Source organism: Arachis hypogaea, chromosome 9 (genome assembly GCF_003086295.3).
Source record: "Arachis hypogaea cultivar Tifrunner chromosome 9, arahy.Tifrunner.gnm2.J5K5, whole genome shotgun sequence".
NCBI classification, from domain to species: Eukaryota; Viridiplantae; Streptophyta; class Magnoliopsida; order Fabales; family Fabaceae; genus Arachis; species Arachis hypogaea.
In genome coordinates, this window is record NC_092044.1 from 27,852,374 (window position 1) to 27,878,934 (window position 26,561).

The 26,561-nt window shown below is 36.3% G+C and overlaps 2 protein-coding genes across 2 annotated transcripts; one reads left to right on the forward strand and one right to left on the reverse strand.

Moving 5' to 3' along the window:
- Positions 1-916: 916 nt before the first annotated feature.
- LOC112710767 (uncharacterized) lies at positions 917-5,328 on the reverse strand. Its single transcript, XM_025763171.3, has 6 exons — positions 4,898-5,328; positions 4,131-4,252; positions 3,941-4,031; positions 2,587-2,716; positions 2,416-2,486; positions 917-1,859 (listed from the first exon to the last, which is right to left on the reverse strand). The coding sequence occupies exons 1-6, from the start codon at positions 5,185-5,187 to the stop codon at positions 1,385-1,387; spliced, it is 1,179 nt and encodes a 392-aa protein (XP_025618956.1). The 5' UTR covers positions 5,188-5,328; the 3' UTR covers positions 917-1,384.
- Positions 5,329-20,651: 15,323 nt separating this feature from the next.
- On the forward strand, positions 20,652-21,299 carry LOC114924438 (uncharacterized). The gene has a single exon (XM_029289001.1). The coding sequence runs from the start codon at positions 20,652-20,654 to the stop codon at positions 21,297-21,299; it is 648 nt and encodes a 215-aa protein (XP_029144834.1).
- Positions 21,300-26,561: the final 5,262 nt, after the last annotated feature.

Here is a 26,561-nt window from a genome sequence, read left to right on the forward strand (position 1 = left end):
AAATGAGAAGAAGAGAAGGTGGAAGAATTTCATCATCAAGGCAAATACAAGGAAGAAGAGATTCAATGGTGATGGTGAGTGTGATTGTGCTGTTAAGAGATTCAGGCCAGCAAGGAGGAAGAGGAAGGTCAGTTTATGGCGGTTGCTTAGGATTCCATCGAGAATGTTAGTCATTCGGGCGTTGAAGTTGAAGATGGTGAAATGTCTGGTGACAAAGAAGAAAGTTAGAAAGCAAAGTGAACAAGGAAATGTGGATGGTGAAGCTGAGGGAGTGTTGGAAGTGGAACTATGCAAGAGAAGGATTCTTATGGGAGCGAAATGCAAGCCCTTGAGTTCTTCTGGAGTACTAAGGTATGACAAAGATGGCATTCATATACCAGAGATAATTCCATGACAAGGGAACCAACTACTAAGCCATGCCACATTTTCCTTCCTTTCACGTTGGCTAGGCTTCTTTGCATGTTTTCTCTTGTCCTGGATTTAATCTGCTAGGAGAATCAGTTTTTTATTTTTTATTTTTTGGTTGTAGTTGGTGATTAGTTCGTAACTACATACTTGTCAAGTTTATTATTTTTTATTTTTTGGTTGTAGCTGGTGATTAGTTCGTAACTACATACTTGTCAAGTTCATTTTTGTACTCTGGAAGAACTGTTAGAATTTTCTCCATTTGTTCTACACTTCTACTCTGTCCGACATTCCAATCATTATTGAACATGTGAAAGGAATATAATTTAGGAAGAATTTTAAATGTACTAGGTATACAGTGTTAGTCGTTGATATATATATATATATTTATACGAATCAACCAATTAGCAATAACTTAAGGGAGGTCTCGTACTTTACAATCTGAATATAGTTGATTTGGTATTCAAAGTTCGTTCATTAAGTCATTAAGAGTTCAAGGCAAGCTGTACACTGAAAGATCAAATATTAAGTGATATTTCTTCACGCTCCTAATAAGCAAGTCATAATATTCAGTGAAATGAATATGATATAGTTGAGATTATATACCCCAAAGTTAAGGCTGTCGGAGGTTCTTGTAGGGTAAATTTCATTCCACAGGCACAAAATGTCTCATCAAATAAAGGCAATCAAACCCACAAATATTTGAACAGCTTTCGTGCCAATTACACTACAGACATTTGTCCTATCGAAGAGACTATGGACCAACAAGCTCAAGCCAAGAAACATATACACATGTCGCAAACTCTTCTTGTGAACTTGATAACTGCCACTCAGCAAGAAAACAGCAAAAATAGTGTTGAGTGCCACATACATGCCCCCACAAATTACGAGGTAAAATACAGTAAGCAACTTTTCCCCCCTATGAATCTTCACTGGTTTTAAAACCCGCACATCCGCATATCAAATTCAAAGCAAAGCTTTAGACCTTCAGAGGTTTCAAACCCAGGGCTGCACGTAGCTTGTTAGCTTCTGCAATCTCAGGATCAGGGTGGTCAGTCCCATCATCCTTCTTTTCCTTCTTTTCTTTTTTCTCCTTCTTTTTCTTAGGCTCATCATCCTCATGTCCATCTCCATGCCTTCGAGGACTAGTGCTGCTCCGAGCATGTCTCTTTCTGTAGTCACCTCCATCGTAGTCCTTGCGATCCTTACTCCTACTTCGACTTCTTGAACGACTCCTTCGCCTTCCACGGTCACGATCTCTGTCTCTCCTATCCCGCTCCCTACCTTCTCTCTCACGACCATAATCTTTTTCTTCCCTTAGACGATATCTGTCTCTATCCCTCTCCCTATCTCTGTCCCTATCTCGGTCTCTGTCTCTGTCTCGGCCACGTCCACGCTCTCTCTCGTAATCTCTATCGTAATCTCTGTCATAATCTCTATCATAGTCACGATCCCTATTTTAAAAAAGAACATAAACACCCAAATTTTAAGTAAGATTAAACATTTAAAAGGACAAATCGAATAAAACCAGGATTACAAAGCAAAATATACTGATACAACATACATGTATGACCCATCATACTTCTCACTGCACACTGTCAGTGCAGAGAAACCTGGCAGGGTCACCAGATTTTATTATAGGAAGCAGTTGCTCATCACAAGTGGCTCTGAATGCCACAGTGGAAACCAAAATTATTCTACTGGATATTAATCCAATGTGAATGTGTGCATTCATGTGCAAACTTCAGAAACAGCTTCCAATATGGCAACATACATATATAAATTTGTTCACATCTGCTATTTTGAAAATACAATAAATATAAGAGAATTAACATTAAATTGGGGATTTAGTTCCTTGGGCCAGAATAAACCCCCATACCAGCACAGAAGTTCAAGAAAACCAAAAAGCAAATGAAAAGAAATAGCAAAAAGGCCGAAGACAGATTGACATCTGCATTAGTGCATTAATACATACAAGCTTACAACACACCTGCAAGGAGAGAACAGTACCTGTGTCTATGACTATCTCGTCTTCTATCCCTCTCTCTTTCCCTTGTAGGACTCCGCCCACGATAATAATCCTGTATTGTACAAATCATTAAATAGTTAAATCAAAACATCAGCAGCACTATCAGATATGTCTGATACAAGTAAGTTTTAAACATGAAGGGAAGGATTCACCTTTTCATAGGCCCTATCTTCAAGCTCATCAGCAGGTTGGTCGTTATCCTCTTTCTCTTCTTCCTCCTCAAAATCTTCCTCAAGTGCACTCCGTCTAGGTTCTAATGAACCAAGAGACTCAAGATTCCACCTAGGAAATAGACCAGAGAACCCCATAATTTAATATAACTTTAGGCTACATAAAATACACATGAATAAGGCATATCTTAAAATATTAGCATCACAGCTGAACACAAATCAAAACCATCATCTGATAAGGACAAAACAACCTAGGAATATTGCTCAAACATCTTCAATCATAAAGCAGATATGTGAAATTTCAGTTCCTTGAACTCTTGAAAGTGATTATTAATCTGACTCCTATATTCAACAAGAGAAAGAAAGTAAGATAAACTAGAAAGAAAGATGAGGGGCATGAATCTCAGACTCTTATACAAACTATCTAACCCCCTTTGCCCACTTAGGCAGCATTTGTTTCATGCCACTGTTTGTTTTGTGAGACACAAATTTAAGAAGGACATGGCTAAACATAAGCACCCACAAAATACATGTATTATTTTGTGTCTAGACAAAATGTTGAGACACACATTTCTTGCCGGAGACACAGATTGGACAGTCATTTTGGACAATTTTATCCTTAATAGTTTTCAAAACTTCCCTAAACCAACTTTGCACTGCTGCCTCTTCCTTTTCTCTTCTCCCCTGCTGCCGTCTCAACCACCTCTTCCTCCTCCTCCAGATCTATTAGACCATCGCCGTCCACCACCCCACTAGTTGTCGCCACCGCAAAGCTCTCTGTATATCTCTCCAAGAAAGAGATACAAAGAAGACAAATGCAAGGGAGGGCGTCGGGAGGAAGATGAAGCGGTTGAGGGTGATAAAGTTGATGAAGATGAAAACTTTTATTTTTCAATTGAGAGTAAAACAGACTTTTAAAATGGTTTTTGTCATGTCCATCAACATTGCCAAACAGAATTGTCTTTGTGAATGTGTCTATCTTTGTATCCAAATTCCAAATCTTTGTCTCTAAGAGACATCAAACAATCACTGCCTTGATTAACAGATAATGTACTACCAGAATCAATTTGTTTCCAAATGTTATACAAAATTAAATCTTCAAAAGGTCTACACAAAGACCTGACATGTATCTTATCTTTCAAATCCAGTCCACCAGAAAAGAAAATAGGGTAAATATAATTCAAAATTCAGTAATATGAAAATGGCTGGAAAAGCAAATCAGAATTATCATATCAGAGTATTTTTTTTTTAAAAAGGAAAAGACAAATAAAACATTGAAGCCAGAGAGCACAGAGACATGTAAAAATGAATCAACAAAAAGCTGTATAATACATACCTTCTCTTGACGCGTGGCAAAGCAATATCACAGGAATAATCTTTTGTAAGAAGCTCATCAATAACTTCATCAACATGTGTCAATGTAAACTCTGCAACACCAAGTGCAACAAGTGAGTTATCAATAAAACCAATAAATACAAAAGCATCAAACAAGACATTTTCCACCCGAAAAATAAGAGATATCTTACGTCCATCAGCTAACTTGCGCCTTAGTTTCCGGTAGTCATTGTAAAGGGGCTCCAGATAGCGGTACACGTCAACATCAGTACCAGTAAGACGCAAATAAAAGGCACCAAGCACTCTAACATACCTGCATTCCACATAAAACAACAAAAACAAATTCAAAAACCACTCAACAAAAATTACATGAAACAACATTAGGATTTCACAACTAAAAACAAGTCAAATGCAAAAGGAATGGACAACTAGCTGGCTACGTGGTGCTGAATACCATAACTGCCACAAATTACTGTACATGTATGGCATATCATTTAGATAAAATCATTCAGACAAATTCTATATCTTACAAACAAATGTGACAAAAAATATATCCAAAACCATAACAATAAGTATAACAGATTTTTTTTCTAATAATTAATGAATTGAAAAAGATTAAAGCGTGCAACTTTTTCTTATCAGGGTATTAACATTTGTTTATAGGAGAGATACAGCATTACTCATATGTCAGTCCTTCATGCTCCTTGAGTACACAGCCGCTCATGTTCCTAGAATACAAGCTAAATGCGCTCCAAGAGTATGAAAGAGTTTCTCTTCAAACCTTACTAAATTCTAATCAATTAATTTTCTCATTATCAATCGTTCAGAATGCTTACACCTCGCACTTCAGCCAAATAACTAAATACTAATGCCAATTACTTTGCGGTGGCTCGAACCAAATTATAGACCAAACGGGGAAATTGAATGAAAATGAAAAAGAAGGGTTTGAAATAGTTACTTGTAATCCTCGTTCTTAATGAACTCGATAACGATTTCCTTCTCGGGCTGGATCTGGAGCATCTTCATGACAAGGCACATGAAGGGGGTGGGCTTGCGGTTGCCGCCGTAGGTGCCGCCGAGGTGATCGAGCTCCATGGCCTTGTCAACGAGGGTCTCCGCCGTGAGGCCAAAACATTGCTCCTTCCAGTAGGTGTTCTGGTAAATTTTGGAGCGGAGAATCTTCTCCACAAGGTTCTGTGGGTTCGTCCCCCTTATGCTCTTCGCCGCTGGATCCGTTCGATTTGCCATTGATTAGCTGGGATTTTGGGTGAAACCCTAATCCCCCCTTTATCTGCTTCTGCTTGCTATTAACACGGCAGTCGTAAGTAGTTTTTTTATTTTTTTTCCTTTAATATTTTTTTTCGTAAATTATTAAATTAAGAGATAATTAAGCGGAAAGATTAAACTCGGTGAATTTAGAGAATTTTTTTAAATAAATTAAATAAATATTTTATTTACGGAAATAAAAATTTTGCAATTTTTTTTACGAAATTGCATCGTGTGACTTATTTTATTTATAGTGTAAACAAAATAATTATCCACGTATTTTGTTTTCATTGTAAACGAAATAAACTCGTTACACAACACGTGCGCAAACGTCATACGATCATCACGTTTTCAGTGTAAACAAAATACGTAGATAATTTATTTCATTTACATTATAAACAAAATAAGATTAAGAATGCATCTATATAAGAGTTTGTTCACAATATATGTGAAAGCCTAAAACCCTTCATTTCTTTCATTTTTCTCCCACTTTACCCTTCTCTAATCAAATCTACGAGTTACTTGAAGATTATGGCGTGCAAAGTCCAACTACCCAAATCCACAGCCACCAACATCACCAATCTTAGCAGAAAGTTTCATCACTTATTCGGTCATGATTCTCTCATTAATGTCAAATATCAGACGCACATGCTCGTCGCTTTGCAACCAAAATAGACGAAAACTGAAAAACTTCATTTCCCATTGGTGCTAGTAGTCTATACCCTATCTGTCCGATTTCTTTTCTCCCACTACCAGCAACGTTACTCAATATCAGACTCTTCAGGTCCGACAACGAGGCAACTCGCCGTATATACAACAAAATGGGATTCTCACACTCAAAAATAATCACATTATCACCATTTCTCGTAAGGCAATTGAAATACACACATATAACCAAATATCTACTACTAATAGACATTATGGTTAATTTGCGAAAGAAAAAAGTTTAAAAGAATAGTAAACTTGTGAAGAATACACAAAAAGTTGCACACTCTTTTATAGTTATTGAAAATTTATCGTAACGTATTTCATTTATACTGTAAAAATCATAATATTCTATGTATTTTATTTACAATATAAACAAAATAATTATTCACGTATTTTGTTTATACTATAAATGAAATAAATACATCTCAACATAAACACTATAAATAAAATAAATCATGATACAATTTCACAAAAAATATAAAATATTTATTTAATTTATTTAAAAAAATCCGTGAATTTAGCTTACTGTGATGGTTTTTTTTCCTCCAAAAAAAATTTTCATTTTCGTTGAATGAACTACCATGTCTCAGGATTTGAAATCCTTTTTTTTGTTTTTATTCTTTTTATTTTTTATATTTTACAAGTTTTTATATGATGAATAGTGTAAGCGGTGACAAATCCAAAAAATGTTATGAGTAGGACAAAGTATATATAATATATAAAATATGATAATAATTTTATAATTATATTTTTTATTATTATAAAATATAATTAGTGTTCTAATTATTTAACTAATAATTAAAATATTCATATAGTAATTTAAATAATAATATATAATTTAAAATTTTATCTTTTTAAATTTTATATTTTAAAAATATTGAATAATTTTTTATTAATAAAATTAGATGTTTATTTTTATATATATGTCACTAAATAATTATTTAAAAAATTATTTTTCATAAGATTACGAAATTGACTCTTTATAATATTTATAACAGAAATTATTTTCAATTGATATCATTATTACTAACAAAATTAGAACTAACTTTAAAAGAAGAAATACCAATAGGTTTTAATATATATATTTCAAAATTTTGATTTACTTTTTATTTCAACTAGTTGTTAATATTATTATATTTCAAAATTTAAATTATTGAGAAATCTTATTATTCAATAACTATTAACCATGTAATAAAAAATAGGGTTAAGTACGATTTTGGTTTCTAAGTTATAGGATGAAAATTTTTTTCTCCCTAACTTTTTTTCCATGCAAAATAATCTCTAAAGTTAACTTGGTTTTAAAATTGTCCCTAAGATTTAACTTGGTTTTAAATTTTTGGCGGTAGAAACAGAGACAGAGGTGGATCGTCGACAACTTTTTCTTCTTCTTCTATTTTTCCTTTTTCTTCTTCCATTCCCCCTTCGTAGGAGCAGAAACATTCTCTTTCTCTTTTTTTATTATGAGTAATTTGGTCCAAAATTTTAAGATTTAAGTAAAAAGGATAATTTTAAACTTGATTTTAAATCTTAGGAACGATTTTGTATACAAAAAAGATTGGGGACAAAAAAAAAATATTTTAAAGAAAGGGCAGCGTCGATGAGATGCGGCACAACAATAGCAACAACGCGACGGGAAGGATAGACGACAAGAATAACGTGCATCTCGAATGGCACGACGGGAGGCAGGCGGCGGCGCGACGATAGTAGGTAGCCGCATTGAGACTCGTTGGTACGACAACGAGGTCTGCGTGACAGGAAAGAAAACTCATGTATTGACACAAGATAAAAGTGTGAGAGGTACATAGTATGAATGCATTTAATTACTAATTCTAATTTTTGAAATTTCAAAATTTGAAATTAAATAATTAATTAATAATATAATTATTAATTTTAATTTTACCTTCTTTTTTAATCTATTATTTACATTGTTCACAATTATCATTGTTCACTATTATTTCACCCTATACTTTCTGTATTTATAAACACATTCAAAATAGACGAACACTCACAAAATTAGCATGATTTTGAAGTAGAACAAGAGTGAGGGCAGATGAAATCAGTGGCAGCATGATCGCAAGGCACGACAGAGGCAGCGATCTGGCAGCTCTCTTCAAGCTCAAATACGGTGGTAGTAGCGACGGCTTCACCCTCTCTCTCTCTCTCTCTGTCTCTCTTCACTTAATGAAGATAACGACGAACGGCAGCAGGAGCGCGATGAAACAGACAAAGACTACGATTGACATCAAATTCGAAGAATAAATTGTGATTGTTGAGTGAGAAAGAAGCACGAACAACTAGACAAAGATGATGGTGCTTAAGAGCGACGGACGACAACATTCCTTGAGGCGGTAATGGAAAAGTTAAGGTTCCTTTTAATTTCTTTTTTATTTAGGGGAGAAGCTTTGTTTAGTTCATTAAACCTTGAGATTTAAACTGAAGACTAAAGAGTGACGAGTGAAGAGTGGCATGCCGTTGATTATTTTTTGCTAATTTCAAAATGACGCCATTTTATTAAACCATCCAGATCTGATTTGGTCCGATTTGTCGATTCTCGGCCGATTCAGGAGTCCATGAATGACTTTGGTAATTACAATTTTTTTTATTTACACAAAATTATAGAGGTATACATAAGACATATTTCGTACCTCTATTTTTATCTTTGCTTAGAAATTTAATAATCTTCTTTGGTGCCCTTCATGGCACCCTACTCGGCCCTCCTTCACTGTGCGTCTGTGCCTCACAGTTCAAGTCCCTCATTACGTCTTCTTTTCTTTGTCTTTTCTAGTAGTGCTTCGTTCTCTCCCTCAGTATCACTGCCCATTCCTTTTATCACACCACCGCTTCAGCGTGCTACACTGATACTACTTCTGTGAGACTACTTTTGTGAATCTCTTTCTTTGAATTTGCTTCTGCTTAAAAATTTTGCATAAGTTCTTATAATTTAAATAATTTAGTCAATAGAAACTATCTCTTTTTACTATAAAATCAATTTTTTTAATAAATTTATTAGTGGTATGAATATTTGTGTGTAAAAATAATAATTTGTTCACTAAATAACTTTGTTTTGACCAACTTAAAAATTGAGAAATGAAATTGTTACAATGGTGTAAAATTAAAGATAATATTAAAGCTAATGATAATCCCATGCATAATACGTGCTATATTACAGTATTACACATAAGATTTATATATTTCAATTTGATTAACATCACCTTTAAATATATAACCATATCCAAATTAATACTTCCAATTATGAATTATGAATTATTAAAAATAATAAGAAATATAATATTCCATATGACACATAAACACGCACTTTCATACTTGGACCTACTAAGCGTATGCCCAGCCCACATGCATTTCCTTTAGTGGATAAAGTAGAATTAGAATTGGGCCACATAAAATCGGCACAATACTTGCGAAACCAATCCTTGTGAGTTGAGGGTAAAGAAAACAGAAAAAAAATCCTTGTGACTTGGTTTGTATGGGTCGGATCGAATTGGATATAAATTTCCAAAAATCGTATTGGACTCGACTTAGAGAATAACTTAGATACTCCTCTACTACTTTGATTACCATCATCGAGACGATGGCTAACTTAAACATGGACTAGCTTTCCACTCTATAAAAAAAATAATAATCCAAGATTTTACATTTTCAAAAAATAACTAAATTTTACAGTGTTACTATATAAATATTCTAATATTCAGATATTTTTTTTAATTTAATTTTATGTAAAAATCTGTTTAAAATTTTACTGACTTAGATATTGAAATTCTTTGTAAGTATTCTTTATCACTGTTCAAATGTAACACCCTAATATTCAAATCCTTATACTCGAGTCATAAGTCAATGATCATAAGGTGGTATGACTCTCAAAGGGGATTTTTAACACATAATTATAAGTAAAATTGAAAGGAGTATTAATTGAGAAACCTGAAAAGAGTAAAAATAAAATCGCGAAGTCGTACCACTCACGTATCGACAACTAAAAGATAAACCGTGAAGTTGAAAGCGATATACAGATAAAGGCATTAAGGAGAATAAGAGGAGAATAGTATAAAGATATATAACATAAGTAAATAGCCACTAGCCGCGACCCGCGAAGTTTAAGCTGGCTAGGGTATAGTATAAAAGCAGTTTGACAACCATATCTCCTAATCTCTCCCAAATGATACACAATGGCCTCTATAGGCAAGTTCAAAAGAGTTCAATACATAATATAGGCTTTTCAAAATAAAGGTAGAGAGATTCTAAGCAAAATATAACGTAGAGCATATAAAGATCTTTGCCATCTCTCAAATGAACCACAACTCACTTCTGAGCACCTCGACCTGTATCTGAAAAATAAGAGATATATACGGAATGAGAACCCCTGACCCATGGATTTTCAGTACGGTAAAAGTGCCAAATAAATACAATGCATTGCAATAAAAACTCACTAAGCATCCTAAACTCCCTTCCACCAAATATTCATCATATGTTCTCACTAATCCATAAATAGGCAACTGTCATAAGGGAATGCTAAATCTAATTCCTCTTCCTCATGCTTCCCATCTTTCTCACTCGCCAACAAATCAGAATCAGAATCACAAACAAAACCATCACCAGCTATTTTGTCTCAGCAATTCTATATCAATACTTTATATCCTCACCTAGAGCAAGTGAAATCACTTCACTGCGTCTACCCTGGGAGCTCAATTACCTCATTTAATAATCATTATCATTATTCAATCACATCATCAACTCATCTCATCAAGAACAGCCCTTAGCGTCAACTGACACCAGCATGAGGGACCTCTCAGTTGTACAAACACAAGTAATACAGGCAAGTAATACACAATGAGGTACAAGTAGAACAAGTAGCACATAATCAAGTAACATAGCATATATGATATAACAATCCAAAATAAATAAGCAAACCCAAACAATTCAAACATATGCAAATGATGTATATATGTCTGCCCTATAGCTGATGATATCATCTGTCGGTTATATAGCTAACCTGACACGTCCTGCTAGCTAACCATGGACAGAAACACCCATGCGGAGCAAGTGGGATTGAGCTACAACCGCTTTGCTATTACTCGCTTAACCCAGAGCAAGTGGAACAACCACTACTGCGGCTACTACTCAGGCGGGTGTTTAAAAACTCAACCTGGAGCGAGTGAAATCACCACTACTGCCGCTACTACCCAGACGTCACAATCTCTGACCTGGAGCAAGCGGGACGAACCATAACTCTTGCTACTACCCAGGCGTCACGATCTCTGACCTGGAGCAAGTGGGACGAACCACAACCCTTGCTACTGCCTAGGATCTCAAAATATACCTTCATTTAGTTTAAAATCAGTCATCATTATTATTCAAATCTCAAACATTAACCTGGAGCAAGCGGGAGAAATCACTACCCTTGCTACTACCCAGGTATCACAAATACACATTTATTCATAATCACCTTTCATTATTACCAATTCTCAGACAATGACCCGGAGCAAGCGGGACGAACCGCAACCCTTGCTACTACCCGGGCATAGTCATACATTCATTCAAAACTCCATAATTAAACTCATTTATCATAATTCTCCTTCCCTATCTCATACCTGGAGCAAGTGGACAACGCCACTACCTATTACCCGGGGTCACACGTCACATTCAACATTTTCATCATTATTCATTTACCACATTCATTCTATATATGCACCTCTGGTATACTCGCCACATGTTCAAGCCTCCTCAATCAATCATAATCATTTAATCATTAATCATATACATATACTTACTCAACCATAATTCAATGCTTATCACAGCCATCCGGCTCATAACATACACAACACCTTCACCATCATCCTCAGCAACTCATACAATCATCATTACTCATTATTCATCATTAATTCTCACTTTACCTCATCCACAAGTTACCACATGTCCTAATTTCTTCTCATTACTAGGCATACTATAAAAAATTTAAGACTTAAAGGATGAAAATGGAGGCCTAGAAGTCTGAAATTCGACTTTAAAAACTCACAAATCAATTTTTGCTGAAAACAGGGTCACGCGTGCGCATCGCCCATGCGCACGCTTGGAAGGCGGAAAAGTAGGGTGACACGTGCACGTCTCCCATGCACACGCATAAGAGGCAGAGAGGTGGAGTGACGCGTGCGCGTCAGTCACGCGTACGGGTGGGTGTGTTTTGTGCTCCTCGCACAAAACCAGCACAGTACCAGCGCAACTCTCTAGATTTTCTACTGTGCAATTGCATCAATACAGCGACGAGTACGCGTCGGCCTGGCGCACGCGTGAGAGAGTAAAAATCATGAGTGACGCGTGCGCGTTGGCCATGCGTGCGCGTCGGAGTATGTTTTCTTAAAAGTTTTACTAAGTCTGAAAAAGCTACAGAATTTTATTTTTAAACCTCAAACTTCCGCCACATATTACTTCTTCTACGAAATTCTTTTTACGACCATTTCTGAACCGTTGGAAAGATCGTTGAATAAACTTTCATAAAAAAAATCTGGTTTTGAAGAATTCCTAACTTCGAGGACCAAGTTATGGACTGCCGAAATTGGTAAAAAAATCAGTTTTTACCGAAAAACAAAAATCACCAATTGTTCCAATGTTCACAAGTCAAATTTACTTCTCCTCATCCAAATGACCAGAACCCAACCACATTCACATAATTACACTCAACCAAAACCAAATCTACCTCATCTACACAATTCAATTCAATTTCGTCACTTTCCATTCCTAAATTCCTATTTTTTCTCATTATTCCACATTCCTCCCATTCATTCACACACTCAATATTCAATATCCATTCAATCTCATATGACATCACACAATACACACATCACTTACCTTCCTTATCTCTTTTCGGCCTCCGGCCCAAGATTCACGGTCTCTGGCCCAAATTCACAATTTAAATGCATATTCCACAAATAAATATTCATTATCCAATTCATCAAATTCTCTATACACCAAACATACAACTTCACACAATTCTCAACCCAATCATTAATTTAAATTCCATATCAACTATACATATTAGTACCAACTATTTACACAATCCAAACTTAATCCTAGAGGCATTTAGCCTAGGAATTCTTATTACACCACACGGTACTTAAATAAAACTTAAACCGTACCTCTTGTAGCCAAAATAATTGAGCTTCTTCTTGGAAGTCTCCACCAACCCTTAGCTCTAAACCTCACCAAGGCCCCACAAGCAATATCAATTTTCTAATTGTGCACCAAAATCACCTAATACTCTAACATAATCAATTTTCACACTTATAGTCAACCTAAGGTTCATAAAATTGATAAATCACAAGGATTAGAGGGTTTCTTACCATAACCCACGAAATTGGTTGATGGAACTCACCAATGGCTCATACTAGAGCACTTTTAAACAAGCAAAATCATAAAATCACTCAACACCCATAGCCAATCATGTTTTCAGAGGGAAAAATCAAAATTGGGCAGAGAATAACAAAATACTCACCATAAAATATAGATAAAATTGTAGAGGATGAGAAGAGCGACTCGTGGCCACAAACGGCTCGTCAATCGGAGTTCCGGAAAAAAAGTTATGGTGATTTGAAGTTTGGAAAGTTAGGTTTTCTTTCTCTCTTCTCTCTATCCGCCCCACACCCTTTTCTTTAGGGTAAATGAGCTGAAATGCTCATAACTAATGTTTATATATGTTGGGTTTTGGGCCCACTTGAACCCGGTTCACTTGATTTAGTCCATTAGCCCAGTTTTGGGCCAAAACTTTTAAGATTAGAGTTTTAAATCATATTTTAAATATTTTTATCTTCCCAAATTATAAATTCTTATTTCTTAAAATTATTCACTTCTAATTAATTTTTTCAGCCACAGTATCGGACATATCGCAGTCGGTACTGCCGGTCAAATTTTCAGTGTGCATTTTTATTTAGAAAACTATGTTTTTCGACTCAAAAAAATTCACCGAGTTCAAATATCATATTTAAACTATCAAATTTCGATTGCTAAATTTTCTAACCATATTTATTCTTATTTAATTTATTATTTAAATAAGAGCATAAGAGCACTTTTCATCCCGACAAACAAATTAGACACTTTAATCTTAAGTGTTTGAACCTCAAATCCAAGCTAATATTTAATTCAGTTTTAAGATAACGTGTACATATATATTTTGTTTCAACAATAATTTAAGTATTATAGATGATCTTTTTCATATAAAATGTTATCATGTGTTTAACAGGTTAATTTTAACTTAGTGAATTATATATTGTAATTTTATTTCAGATATGGTTTTAAAATTGTAACTACTTTAAAATTAAAAACTAGATTATTGAATAAAAATTTATAGACGAAATTAAATCTTATCTAGAAAAAGAAAAAAGAATCCTTCATAAGATCTATCTATGTAAATCATTTATAAGAAAAGAAAAAGAACCCCCAAAATGAATCTTCTAATAATGCTAATCTAAATGCCAAACACTTCAACATGTAAGTCCATTTCCCTAAGCTTTTATAAGTTTAACATGTTCATTTAATTTGCAGTTTTGCACCGTCTTTTGAATTGCTATGCTCCATCCACAAATACCTTTAATCCTTTATTCTCTATTTGGACCATCATTTGTTAATAGCAACGTGTCCCTGCCTCCCTGTCCCTGGGAATAATAGTCAAAATTGGTTGAATTATTGAGCACCTTTTCTCTCATTAGGACGGAAGGTTGGTAGAAAGTAGCAACTAACCAAAATTGGATATGGAGTCACCAGTGAAGACCAGGCGTGATACACTACATTATCAACAAAAGAAGAGTCAAAGGCATAATACACTACACACAGACACCTTTTAGGGAATCTACTGTATTTGGAGTTTGGCCCCTGGTTACACACTTACTATGTTTGGGAATTGTGAAAGAAATAAAACACAAAACACACGCACAAAGGCTAATTTTTTTTTTACATGAAAAAGATATTGATGTTTTTATTAAAAATAGAATTATTTAGAATAATTATATATACATGTTGATTACATGTTATTATTCTAACAATATAGAAGGGCTCATTTTTTTTTTTGTTATAGAACAAAGATTGATGTTGTTCAATATAATGGATGTATGGACAAATTTTTTCTGTTATGGTGTCAAGTCTAAAACATAAACTACGCTTTAATTTTGGCTTGGTTTTTTTTTTTTTTTGATTCAGGAAAGGAAATACATGTGGGCTGTGTTTTGCTTTCTGCATGTTTTTCAATTTTTTTTGTTTTGTTTTAAACCAAACGCAGCCTGCGTTTTGTGATGGGTTTATTTTTTTTTTGTAATAACATAACGCAACTTGCGTTTTGTGCTGTATGTCACCTTTTTTTTAGGAAATGCAAAATGCAGGTTGCGTTTTTTGTGGTATCAGATTAATTTTTTGAAAAATGAAAAAGTGCAGGTTGCGTTTTGTGAAAAAATATTTTAATGAAGAGGCCTGCCTATAAATACGAAGCAAGTCTCGCCTAAATGGTCTCACTTCACTTCTACTCATCATACTCTTCTTTCTTATACATATGTTGTAGTTCTTAGTTTTTTTTTGCAGTTAGGTGTGTCAAAAAAATCGGATTAGGTGAGGTTGAAGTTATGAAAAATATTACAAATTTGCGAGTATATTATAACGGTGAAGTTATACCAAACACACATGAAGGAATGTCCGTTGTCATTTGCTATTCCATGTACCATGAGTTTTGTCGAGTTGTGATGTGTGAGCATCTTTCCTATCTTTTCCTAGTGAATTTGCATTTAAATTGTTAAGTTTAATCAAGAATTAATTACTTTTTAGCCACTATAAATGCTACTTTGTGTCTTGTGCAATTTTGTTTATTTTAGGTAGCATTCGGCTAGATTTGATGGAGTTTCTGCAGCACAAGAATTAAAGGAGATGACAGCGAGGAGCGACGCACACGCGTACCTGACGCGTGCGCGTAATTTGGAGCTTTCCATGGTGACGCGGGTGCGTGGATGACGCGTACGCGTGATTTGAAGATTTGCACGGCGACGCGTGCGCGTACCTGACGCGTACGCGTGACATGCGCCACGAGCAGAAAATGCAGAAAACGCTGGGGCAATTTCTGGGCTATTTTTGACCCAGTTTTCAGCCCAGAAAACACAGATTAGAGGCTGCAGAATGGATGACTCAAGGGAACACTTCCTGTTACTTCCCAAGTTAGGTGTGGGTCCTACGAAACAAGTGGTTCCCATCCATCACTTGAAGACTTGCTGATTGCCATAATTAATTCTGATTTAAATTTAAATATTAGAGGAAAAGATATTTTTTATATTTTAGATTTTTTAATTTATTAGGATTAGATATAAGAGACAATTCCATTATATACCAATTTACATTTCGTACTTCCAGTTTTACCAGAATCCTTATTTTCTCTGAGTCATGAGTAATTAAACCTCCACTGTTAAGGTTAGGAGCTTTGTCTATTGTATGGATTGATACTATTATTTTTCTATTTTAATTCATGTTTTGATTTATATTTCAAGAATTATTTTTGTTCTTCATCTTATGAATTTAGGTGGAACGGAAGTATGACCCATGTTCTAATTAAGTTATTGTATAACTTGAAAAAGCTCTTTACTTGAACAACAGCTTGAAAATATATTCTCCTGAATTTCTAATTGTTTGTATTTAACGGGATACATGACATATAATCCCCTTATATTTGGATAGTTTGGATTCTTGTGGCATATAAACTGGAATTTGATCATCACCCGCTAATTGGAATTAATTGACCAAGAAATTGACAGTTAATGAATTTTAGAGGAGACTAGGAAGGTCTAAGGAATTAGGGTATAGTCACATATAGTTTGCCATGAATTAAATCTTGCATGATTAAAATAGTTAGTAAGAAAAGTCAATCTAGAAAATAGACAACTCTGAAACCTTAACTATTTTCTCCAATATTTTATTTCCGACTTATTCACCTGCTGTCTTCAAACTCTTAATTTACTGTTTAATGCTCCTTGAACATCCAACACTATTTTCTGCTTGCCTAACTAAGTAAATCATTTAACAATTGTTGCTTAGTCCATCAATCCTCGTGGGATCGACCCTCACTCACCTGAGGTATTACTTGGTACGACCCGATGCACTTGCCGGTTGGTTTGTGGGTTATAAATCCCGCACCAAGTTGCAAAATGGGCTTTGTAATAATATTCAAAGCCACATTTTGAAAAGGGTGAGCAACCTTTTATATAGAAGTCTTATGCAAGTATTTAGTGGGCTAATACAGTTTCAATTAATGTCCATCACTGACGATACCAGTATGCAGTAGATGTTCTCTATTCATCAACAAACCCGATTTCACGTGCCGATGATAGAGTTGTACGTTGAGTTTGAACAGCAGTCAGGGTTGGGCGCAGTCGGCGAGGAGGTCAATGTTAATGAGCTCGGGGATATAGAATGGGAAGAAGATAATAATGACAGTGAAGAGGATTTCGAAGCTAACTATGAAGTCGATGACGAAAATGATGATGGAGACTTGGTAGGTAATCCGGAGGTGCAAAATGAAGTGAATGCGATTGTAAGCCAGCACCCGTTTGATGTTCCGTCTTTTATGCGGACTCTAGATCTCGAAGCCATGCATGCCCTGGAATTTCCTGAGTATGCGAATATGGGTATGTTATGATTATTAACTCAAGTTTCCTATAGTGTTTATTTTATTTGCCTTGTTTGACTGATGGTGGTGCGCATGTCGTAGGTGAAGGCATGATGAGCGGATAATTTATACGCTTTTTGGCATTGTTTTTAGGTAGTTTTTAGTAAGTTCAAGCTACTTTTAGGGATGTTTTCATTAGTTTTTATGTTAAATTCACATTTCTGGACTTTACTATGTGTTTGTGTGTTTTTCTGTGATTTCAGGTAATTTCTGCCTAAAATTGAGGGACCTGAGCAAAACTCTGAGAAGGAGGCTAACAAAGGACTGCTGATGCTGTTGGAATCTGACCTCTCTGTACTCAAAATGGATTTTCTGGAGCTACAGAACTCCAAATGACGCGCTCTCAACGGCGTTGGAAAGTAGACATCTAGAGCTTTCCAGCAATATATAATAGTCCATAATTTATTCAGAAATTGACGACGTAACTTGGCGTTGAACGCCAAGTACATGCTGCTATCTGAAGTTAAACGCCAGAAAAACGTCATGATCCGGAGTTGAACGCCCAAAACACGTTATAACTTGGAGTTCAACTCCAAGAGAAGCCTCAGCTCGTGGATAGATCAAGCTCAGCCCAAACATACACCAAGTGGGCCCCGGAAGTGGATTTATGCATCAATTACTTACTCATGTAAACCCTAGTAGCTAGTTTAGTATAAATAAGACTTTTAACTATTGTATTAGTCGTCTTTTGACCACGTTTCATCTTTGGTCTCAGTTTTGTTTTATTCTTCATCTTAGGAGGCTATTGATCACGTTTTAGGGGGCTAGCCATTCGGCCATGCCTGAACCTTTCACTTATGTATTTTCAACGGTGGAGTTTCTACACACCATAGATTAAGGATGTGGAGCTCTGCTGTACCTCAAGTTTCAATACAATCACTATTATTTTCTATTCAATTCTCTTTTATTCTTATTCCAAGATATACGTTGCACAACACTTTGATGAATGTGATGATCCGTGACACTCATTATCATTCTCACCTATGAACGCGCGTGATTGACAACCACTTCCGTTCTACTCTAGGCCGAGTGCATATCTCTTAGATTCCCAAACAAAATCTTCGTGGTATAAGCTAGATAGATGGCGGCATTCATGGAGATCCGGAAAGTCTAACCTTGTCTGTGGTATTCCGAGTAGGATCCCGGGAATCCGGAAAGTCTAACCTTGTCTGTGGTATTCTGAGTAGGATTCCGGTATTGAATGACTGTGACGAGCTTCAAACTCCTGAAGGCTGGGCGTGATGACAAACGCAAAAGAATCAAGGGATTCTACTCCAACCTGATTGAGAACCGACAGATGATTAGCCGTGCTGTGACAGAGCATTTGGACCATTTTCACTGAGAGGATGGGATGTAGCTATCAACAAGGGTGATGCCTCCAGACAATTAACCGTGCAGTGACAGCGCATAGGACCATTTTCTCGTGAGGATTAAAAGTAGCCATTGATGATGGTAATGCCCTACATATAGCTTGCCATGGAAAAGAGTAAGAAGGATTGGATGAATGTAATAAGAAAGTAGAGATTCAAGAGGAGCACAGCATCTCCATGCGCCTATCTGAAATTTCCACTATTGATTTACATAAGTATTTCTACCCCTTTTTATTTTCCATTTATTATTAATTTTCGAAACCTATAACCAATTAATCTGCCTAACTGAGATTTACAAGGTGACCATAGCTTGCTTCATACCAACAATCTCTGTGGGATCGACCCTTACTCACGTAAGGTATTACTTGGATGACCCAGTACACTTGCTGGTTAAGTTGAACGGAGTTGTGAGCTTCTCTAACAGTGCCTAGAAATCTTGTATCACAATTTTGTCCACCAAGGCAACGTTGCGGCGGAAGATGGTGAGTTTAGTGTTGGAATGAAATTTGGTTCGAGAGAGTCGTTGATATCTGCAATCAAAAGCTACACTATCTCTGGAGGAGTTGATTACACTGTGTATAAATTTGAGCCACAGACATTCTATGCAAAATGCAAGGGGTATGGTGCAGGGTGCGATTGGCTTATTCGAGCTAGCTTGATTCGAAAGAAAGCTTGTTGGGAGATCAGGAGATACAATGGCAAGCACACGTGTACCGTGGGAACGATATCACAAGATCATGGCAAGTTAGACTTGGACACAATTGCAGATGCCATTAGGCCATTGGTCGAATTAGACCCCTCGATAAAGGTGAAGTCTGTTATTGCAGAAGTTCAATACAGGTTCAACTACACTGTGAGTTACCGTAAAGCTTGGTTGGCAAAGCAGAAAGCTGTTGCCAAGGTTTTCAGTGATTGGGAAGTTTCTTACCAGACTCTGCCAATATGGTTGAAAGCAATGACGGTGAAGATGTCAAGGTCTCGTGTTCAAATTAAAACGCTCCCCGTTTACTGTGACAGTGAGGAGGTTCAAGGTGTAAGAGTTTTGCACCGTATTTTTTGGAGCTTCTATCCGTGTATTGTAGCATTTAGACACTACAAGCCACTGGTGCAAGTTGATGGCATGCACCTGTACAGAAAATGTAAAGGTGCACTTCTGGTAGCGGTTGCACAAGATGGGAATCAAAATATTGTGCCTATTGCATTTGCGATAGTCGAGGGCGAGACGACAGACGCATGAGAGTTTTTCCTAACTAATTTGTGGAGATATGTTGTTACCATTGATGGTGTGGGTATTATTTCTGACTGCCATACCTCCATCGATGCTACAATAGCTCGCAGTAACGGTGCATAGTCACCACCAAGGGCGTGGCACATGTACTGTATCAGGCACATCGGGTCCAACTTTTTAAGGAAGTTCAAGGCTCTATATTTGCATAAACTCATGGTGAGCACAGGTATTCAAATCGCTGTTATGGTTCTATTCATAGTAAATTTATGGCATCTGCTTATGACTAAATGGTTTGTTCAACAGGCTATTCTAGGACAGAGCAGGAGTACAACAAAAACTACCAAAGGCTTAAAGAGCGGGGTGAGGCATATACTCAATGGTGCGATGAGATCGGTGTTGAGAGTGGGTGTTGGCATTAGATGGTGGTCATCGTTGGGGACATATGACGACAAACTTGGTAGAGTGCATAAATTCTGTCTTGAAGGGTGCACGCAACCTTCTTGTGACTGCCTTGGTCCGGTCAACTTTCTATTGGTTGAATGAATTGTTCACTCGGAAGAGTACCGAGGCTCATGAGCGTCTCCATAACAGATTCACGTATTCAGAATTTACAATGAAGAGAGTTGAAGAAAGCTTTCGACGTGCAGGAAACGTGGTGGTCAACCGATTCGACAGGCACAACGAGATGTTTGAGGTTAACGAAATACAACATGGTACTATTTACACTGTTAACCTGGCGCAACGACACTGCGACTGTGGCCATTTTCAGGTTGAGCAACTTCCATGTCGCCATGTGCTTGCATGTTGCGCCAACCAGCATCTTGATTGGCAAGTGTACATGCACGACGTGTACAAGATGTCTGAAATTTGCAAGGTGTACATAGACGAGTTTGTTCCAATGGGTGACCCATCTACGTGGGATATATATGATGGAGCGAAGGTGATCGCCAACTGGACATTGAGGCGCACAACAAAAGGAAGACTGAAGTCAACCCGCTACTTGAATGAGATGGATTCGCGGGATATCCGTGGTCCTCGCCAGTGCACTATATGTGGACGTGAGGGACATAGCCGCAGCCGATGCCCTTAGCGCGCAGGTCCAAGCTCTGCTGGAGGTCATTAGTGGTTAAGTTTTGACGATTAGATTTCTATCGGTAAAGAAATTCATAAAAATATAATCGCATTGTAAGTATAGTTTCTAAACCAACAGAGAATCCTTTCGTACAAAAGTTTGGTTGTCACAAGTAACAAAACCCAATAAAATTTATAACCGAATTATTTAAATCTCGGGTCGTCTCTCAAGGAATTGCAGGGAAGTATGATTTATTATTGGTTATGGAAAAGTATCGTTGGGTTTTTGAAATAAGGAACAAGTAATTTAAATGGCAAGAAAAATAAATTAATTATTAGAGAAACTCTTGGCAAGGTATGAGAACTGGACATCCTATCCTAGTTATCCTTATCAATCGTGATGAGAATTGGCTTTTGCTCCCACTTGGTCAACCTCTAACTATGAAGGTATGTTAAGTGGATAAATCAATTTGATTCATCAGGTCCTAGTCAATTCCTAAGAAAAGGCTAGAGTTAGGGGAATTCAAATCAATCAGCAAAGAATTCCAATTTTCAATCAACAAGGAGTTTGATAACTCAAGTGTCTCTAATTACTCAACACAAGCTAAGAATGTAAAAAGCTAAATTAAAATCATAGATATGAAATACCTCAAATTGTATTAAATAAAGAAATCAAATCTAACATGGAGTTCATAAACAAATAAAAGAGAAACTAAATTAAAAGAACATTGAACCTGGAATTGGGAAGAAATAGCCTAAAACTAATAGAAATCCTAAATCCTAAAACCTAAGAGAGAGAACAGAGCATCTCTCTCTAGAAAAACTACATCTAAAACTAAAATTGTGAATAATGAATGTTGTATAATGTTGTCCTAAGTCTCTGCATGTTTTCTGGCTTTAATCTGTGTTTCTGGGACGAAAATTGGGTCAAAACACGGCCCGAAATCACCTCAGCAATTTCTATTAATTCTGCAGGTTGCGCATGTCACGCGTACGTGTCGGTCACGTGTACGCGTCATTTGACGATTTTCCTCTCCATGCGTGCACGCCAGGCACGCGCTCGTGTTGTTTGCGCGAAATCCAATCCACGCGTATGCGTCAGGCATGCGTACGCGTCGCTGTGATTTTCTCTATTTCGCGCGCACGCGTGAGCCATGCGTGCGCATCAAAGTTCGCTGGTCATCTCCTTGGTGTCTTGTGTTCCTTCCATTTTTGCAAGCTTCCTCTCCATTCTCTAAGCCATTCCTGCCCTATAAAGCCTGAAAACACTTAACACACGTATCACGGCATTGAATTGTATAAGGGAGAATTTAAAATATGCAATTTAAAGGCTTAGGAAGCAGGTTTTCAATCATAGCATAAAACTAGGAAGGAATTGTAAAATCATGCAAATCATATGAATAAGTGGGCAAGAATTTGATAAAAACCACTCAATTAAACACAATATAAACCATAAAATAGTGGTTTATCAACCTCCCCACACTTAAACATTAGCATGTCCTCATGCTTAGCTTAGGTTGTCAGCGATGCTAGCGCGTCACGTGCTTTCTCACTTTTTTTAAGTAGAATGCAAATGCAAATGCAGGTGAATATGCAGAAATTATGAATGAACACTAAGAAAAAAATTGAATAAAATAAAGCTAAGAATAAAACAAAACAAAATAAATGTAAGACTGAAAAAGAACGAGTATACTATGGTGGGTTGTCTCACACCTAGCACTTTTAATTAAAGTCCTTAAGTTGGACATTTGGTGAGCTCCCTGTCATGGTGGCTTATGCTTGAACTCATCCAGGAATCTCCACCAATGTTTGTAATTCTAATGGTCTCCGGGATCCCAAACTAGGCGCAAAGAGCCTTCAAGCAGGTTAAAGCAAGTGACAAGGCCCCAAGAGTGTTGATTGCTAGACTGAATTCCGGGGTCCCAAACCTTGCTTTTGCACCCGTTTTCTTGTTGACCATCTTTGTTCCAACCGGGTGGTACGCAATTGAAATTCTCATTGAAACATCTAAACAGCTTCCTAGACCTATTCAATTGAGATTTGTACCAACTTTTGTACTTCAATTTGGAGCATGTAACCATATTGGACCTTGCATGACAATTCCTACCACTAACCATCTCCCGCTTGCTCTTATAGCCACAAAGAGCTCTAAGCTGACCATCTGTCTCAAGTAAAGCATATTCAAGTGAGCTAATTAAGCTTAGAGATGAGAGATTTACCCATTTGAATGAAGGGATGGATGGTGATGGCTTTGGGGGAGAGGTCTCTAACAACTATGGCAAGGTGATTTCCAGCTCCATTCCCTTGGGCTCTTCTTCTACAACTTCCACCTCTTTGCAAGCTTCTTCAATATCAACCTCTTCCTCTTGGTAGCTTTCTTCTAATTCGATCTTTTCTTCATTATTCACCAAGGGCATAGGAGGTTGTGCTTCTTCTTCTTTAATCTCCATTTCAAGTTCAATGAGAGAGGATTCAAATGTAGATAAGAATTCATCAATAATTAAATCATCTCTTGATCATCCCCTTCAAAGTCTTCAACCATGGTATGCCTTGGAGGTTGTACACCCTCCTCAACATCAAATTCAAACTCCTTAGAAGGGGGCTCTATGACTGGGCTTTCCCATGGACGTTCTGCATCTCCTAAGTCTTCGACCACTTCTTCCTCTTCAACGATTACGGCTTCTTCCAATTGTTCCAATACAAAGTCATGCTGCTCACTATCCACTGGAGTTTCTAGCTTCTCCTTCATGCTGCGTTCTTCATTAGATTGTCCACATGAAGCCATGGGGGTTCCTTGAGTATCCGAATGTCGGGAAGGTAATCGATTGATCGCTTGATCCAGTTGGCGAAGGGTTGCATGAAGTTTTTTCACTGTTTCCTTGAGACGCTCCCTTGATTCTTGGGCTAATGGATATGGACATGGTGCATAGAGAAGTGGTGGTTCTAGGTATGGCTCATAAGGTGGTTGGTATAGTGGATATGGGTTAGGGTCATATTAGTATTTTATTTTTTAAATCGACCATTTTTTTTACAGAAATATAGTATGATTTGACATCAGAATCGCAAAATGTTAAGGAAATTTAGATTATTGTATATACAAAATACCTAATTTTAAATTAGTATCATTACTATTACAGATCAAACAAGATATCTATAAAATATGGAAGGAGGAGAAGAACGCTTTTAACTTATGGTAAAAAATTTATTTCTACCAGGATTTTCACAAGAAAAAAAAGAAAAAAACCCCGACTCGGTTGAATTTCAAGAGGTTTTTTGTTATTGGGATAGGTGAATTCTTATTGATCCATCCTCCGAAAGAACCGGACATGATAATTTTGCATCATCCGGCTCGAGGGATCCTGGGGAAGAGGATCAAGTTGGCCCTTGCGAACGGCTTGATGCACTATCTCCCTTCAACCCTTTGAACGAAATGCGGCAAAAGGAAAGAAAATCCATGGACCGACCCGTTGGGGAGGTGGTTCATAAGCATATGGCAGGGCTTGTTGGTAACTATAAGGGAGTCCACCATATCTATCATCTTGGTACGCACCTCGGAATGGCTCTTGACCATAGTAATTTGGTGGAGGTTTGTTGTCACGAGAAGGTCCACGATAACTATCGTCTTGGTATGCATCATAGAATGGTTGTTGGTTATAGCGCATTGGAGGGGGATGCTGCCAAGAGGGTTGATCAAATCCTTGTGGCTCCTCCCATCTGTGATTCTTCCAACCTTGATGCCTGTTTTCATTATAGTTTTCATTCCTTACAACAACATTGGAACTAAACTTAAAGCCAGAGGGGTGAGAATTCATAGTAGCTAAAGAAAATAAAAACAAAAACTAATAAAAAAATTAATGAAAATAAACTCCTAAAACTAGAAACACTGACAACAATATAAGATAAAGATTTGAAAAAGATTTAAATTTTGAAAAGATTTGATTTTTTAAAATTTTAAATTTAAATTTTTGAAATTTGAATTTTGAATTTTGGAATTTAAATATTGAAATTTGAAAGTTGATTTTGAAATAAGATAAGATAAGATTTTAAAAAAGATATGAGTTTTGAAAAAGATTTGAATTTTGAAATTTAAAACTAAGATAAGATAAGATAAAAATTTTAAAATAAAAATCTGAATTTTTTTTGTAATTTTTGAAAAAATTAATTAAAATAAAGAGAACATATGTTTTTGAATTTAATGAGGAAAGAGAAAAACAATAAAATGACACCAAACTTAGAATTTTTAGATCAAAGCAAAGAAAACAAACAAGAAAAATATTTACAATAACCAATAATAAGGCACACGTTTGCAATTCTCCGGCAACAGCGCCATTTTGACGAGCGAATTTCTATCGGTAAAGAAATTCACAAGAATATAATCGTGTTGTAAGTATAGTTTCTAAACTAACAGAGAATCCTTTCGTACAAAAGTTTGGTTGTCACAAGTAACAAAACCCAATAAAATTTATAACCGAAGTATTTAAACCTCGGGTCGTCTCTCAAGGAATTGCAGGGAAGTATGATTTATTATTGGTTATGGAAAAGTATCGTTGGGTTTTTGAAATAAGGAACAAGTAATTTAAATGGCAAAAAAATAAATTAATTATTAGAAAAGCTCTTGGCAAGGTATGAGAACTGGACGTCCTATCCTAGTTATCCTTATCAATTGTGATGAGAATTGACTTTTGCTCCCACTTGGTCAACCTCTAACTATTAAGGTATGTTAAGTGGATAAATTAATTTGATTCCTCAGATCCTAGTCAATTCCTAAGAAAATGCTAGAGTTAGGGGAATTCAAATCAATCAGCAAAGAATTCCAATTTTCAATCAACAAGGAGTTTGATAACTCAAGTGTCTCCAATTACTCAACACAAGCTAAGAATGTAAAAAGATAAAATAAAATCATAGATATGAAATACCTCAAATTTCATTAAATAAAGAAATCAAATCTAACATGGAGTTCATAAACAAATAAAAGAGAAACTAAATTAAAAGAACATTGAACCTGGAATTGAGAAGAAATAGCCTAAAACTAATAGAAATCCTAAATCCTAAAACCTAAGAGAGAGGAGAGAGCCTCTCTCTCTCTAGAAAAACTACATCTAAAACTAAAATTGTGAATAATGAATGTTGTATAATGTTGTCCTGAGTCTCTGCATATTCCTTGGCTTTAATCTGTGTTTCTGGGCCGAAAACTGGGTCAAAAAACGGCCCGAAATCACCCCCAGCAATTTCTATTAATTCTACAGATCGCGCATGTCACGTGTACGCGTCGGTCACGTGT

Coding starts and splice junctions, on each gene's coding strand:
- LOC114924438 (XM_029289001.1), top strand. CDS start 20,652: ATGACGACAAACTTGGTAGAGTGCATAAATTCTGTCTTGAAGGGTGCA.
- LOC112710767 (XM_025763171.3), bottom strand. CDS start 5,187: ATGGCAAATCGAACGGATCCAGCGGCGAAGAGCATAAGGGGGACGAAC. Junction 4,032..4,130: donor GCGCAAGTTAGCTGATGGAC/GTAAGATATCTC, acceptor TTGGTGTTGCAG/AGTTTACATTGACACATGTT. Junction 2,487..2,586: donor AAGATAGGGCCTATGAAAAG/GTGAATCCTTCC, acceptor TGTACAATACAG/GATTATTATCGTGGGCGGAG.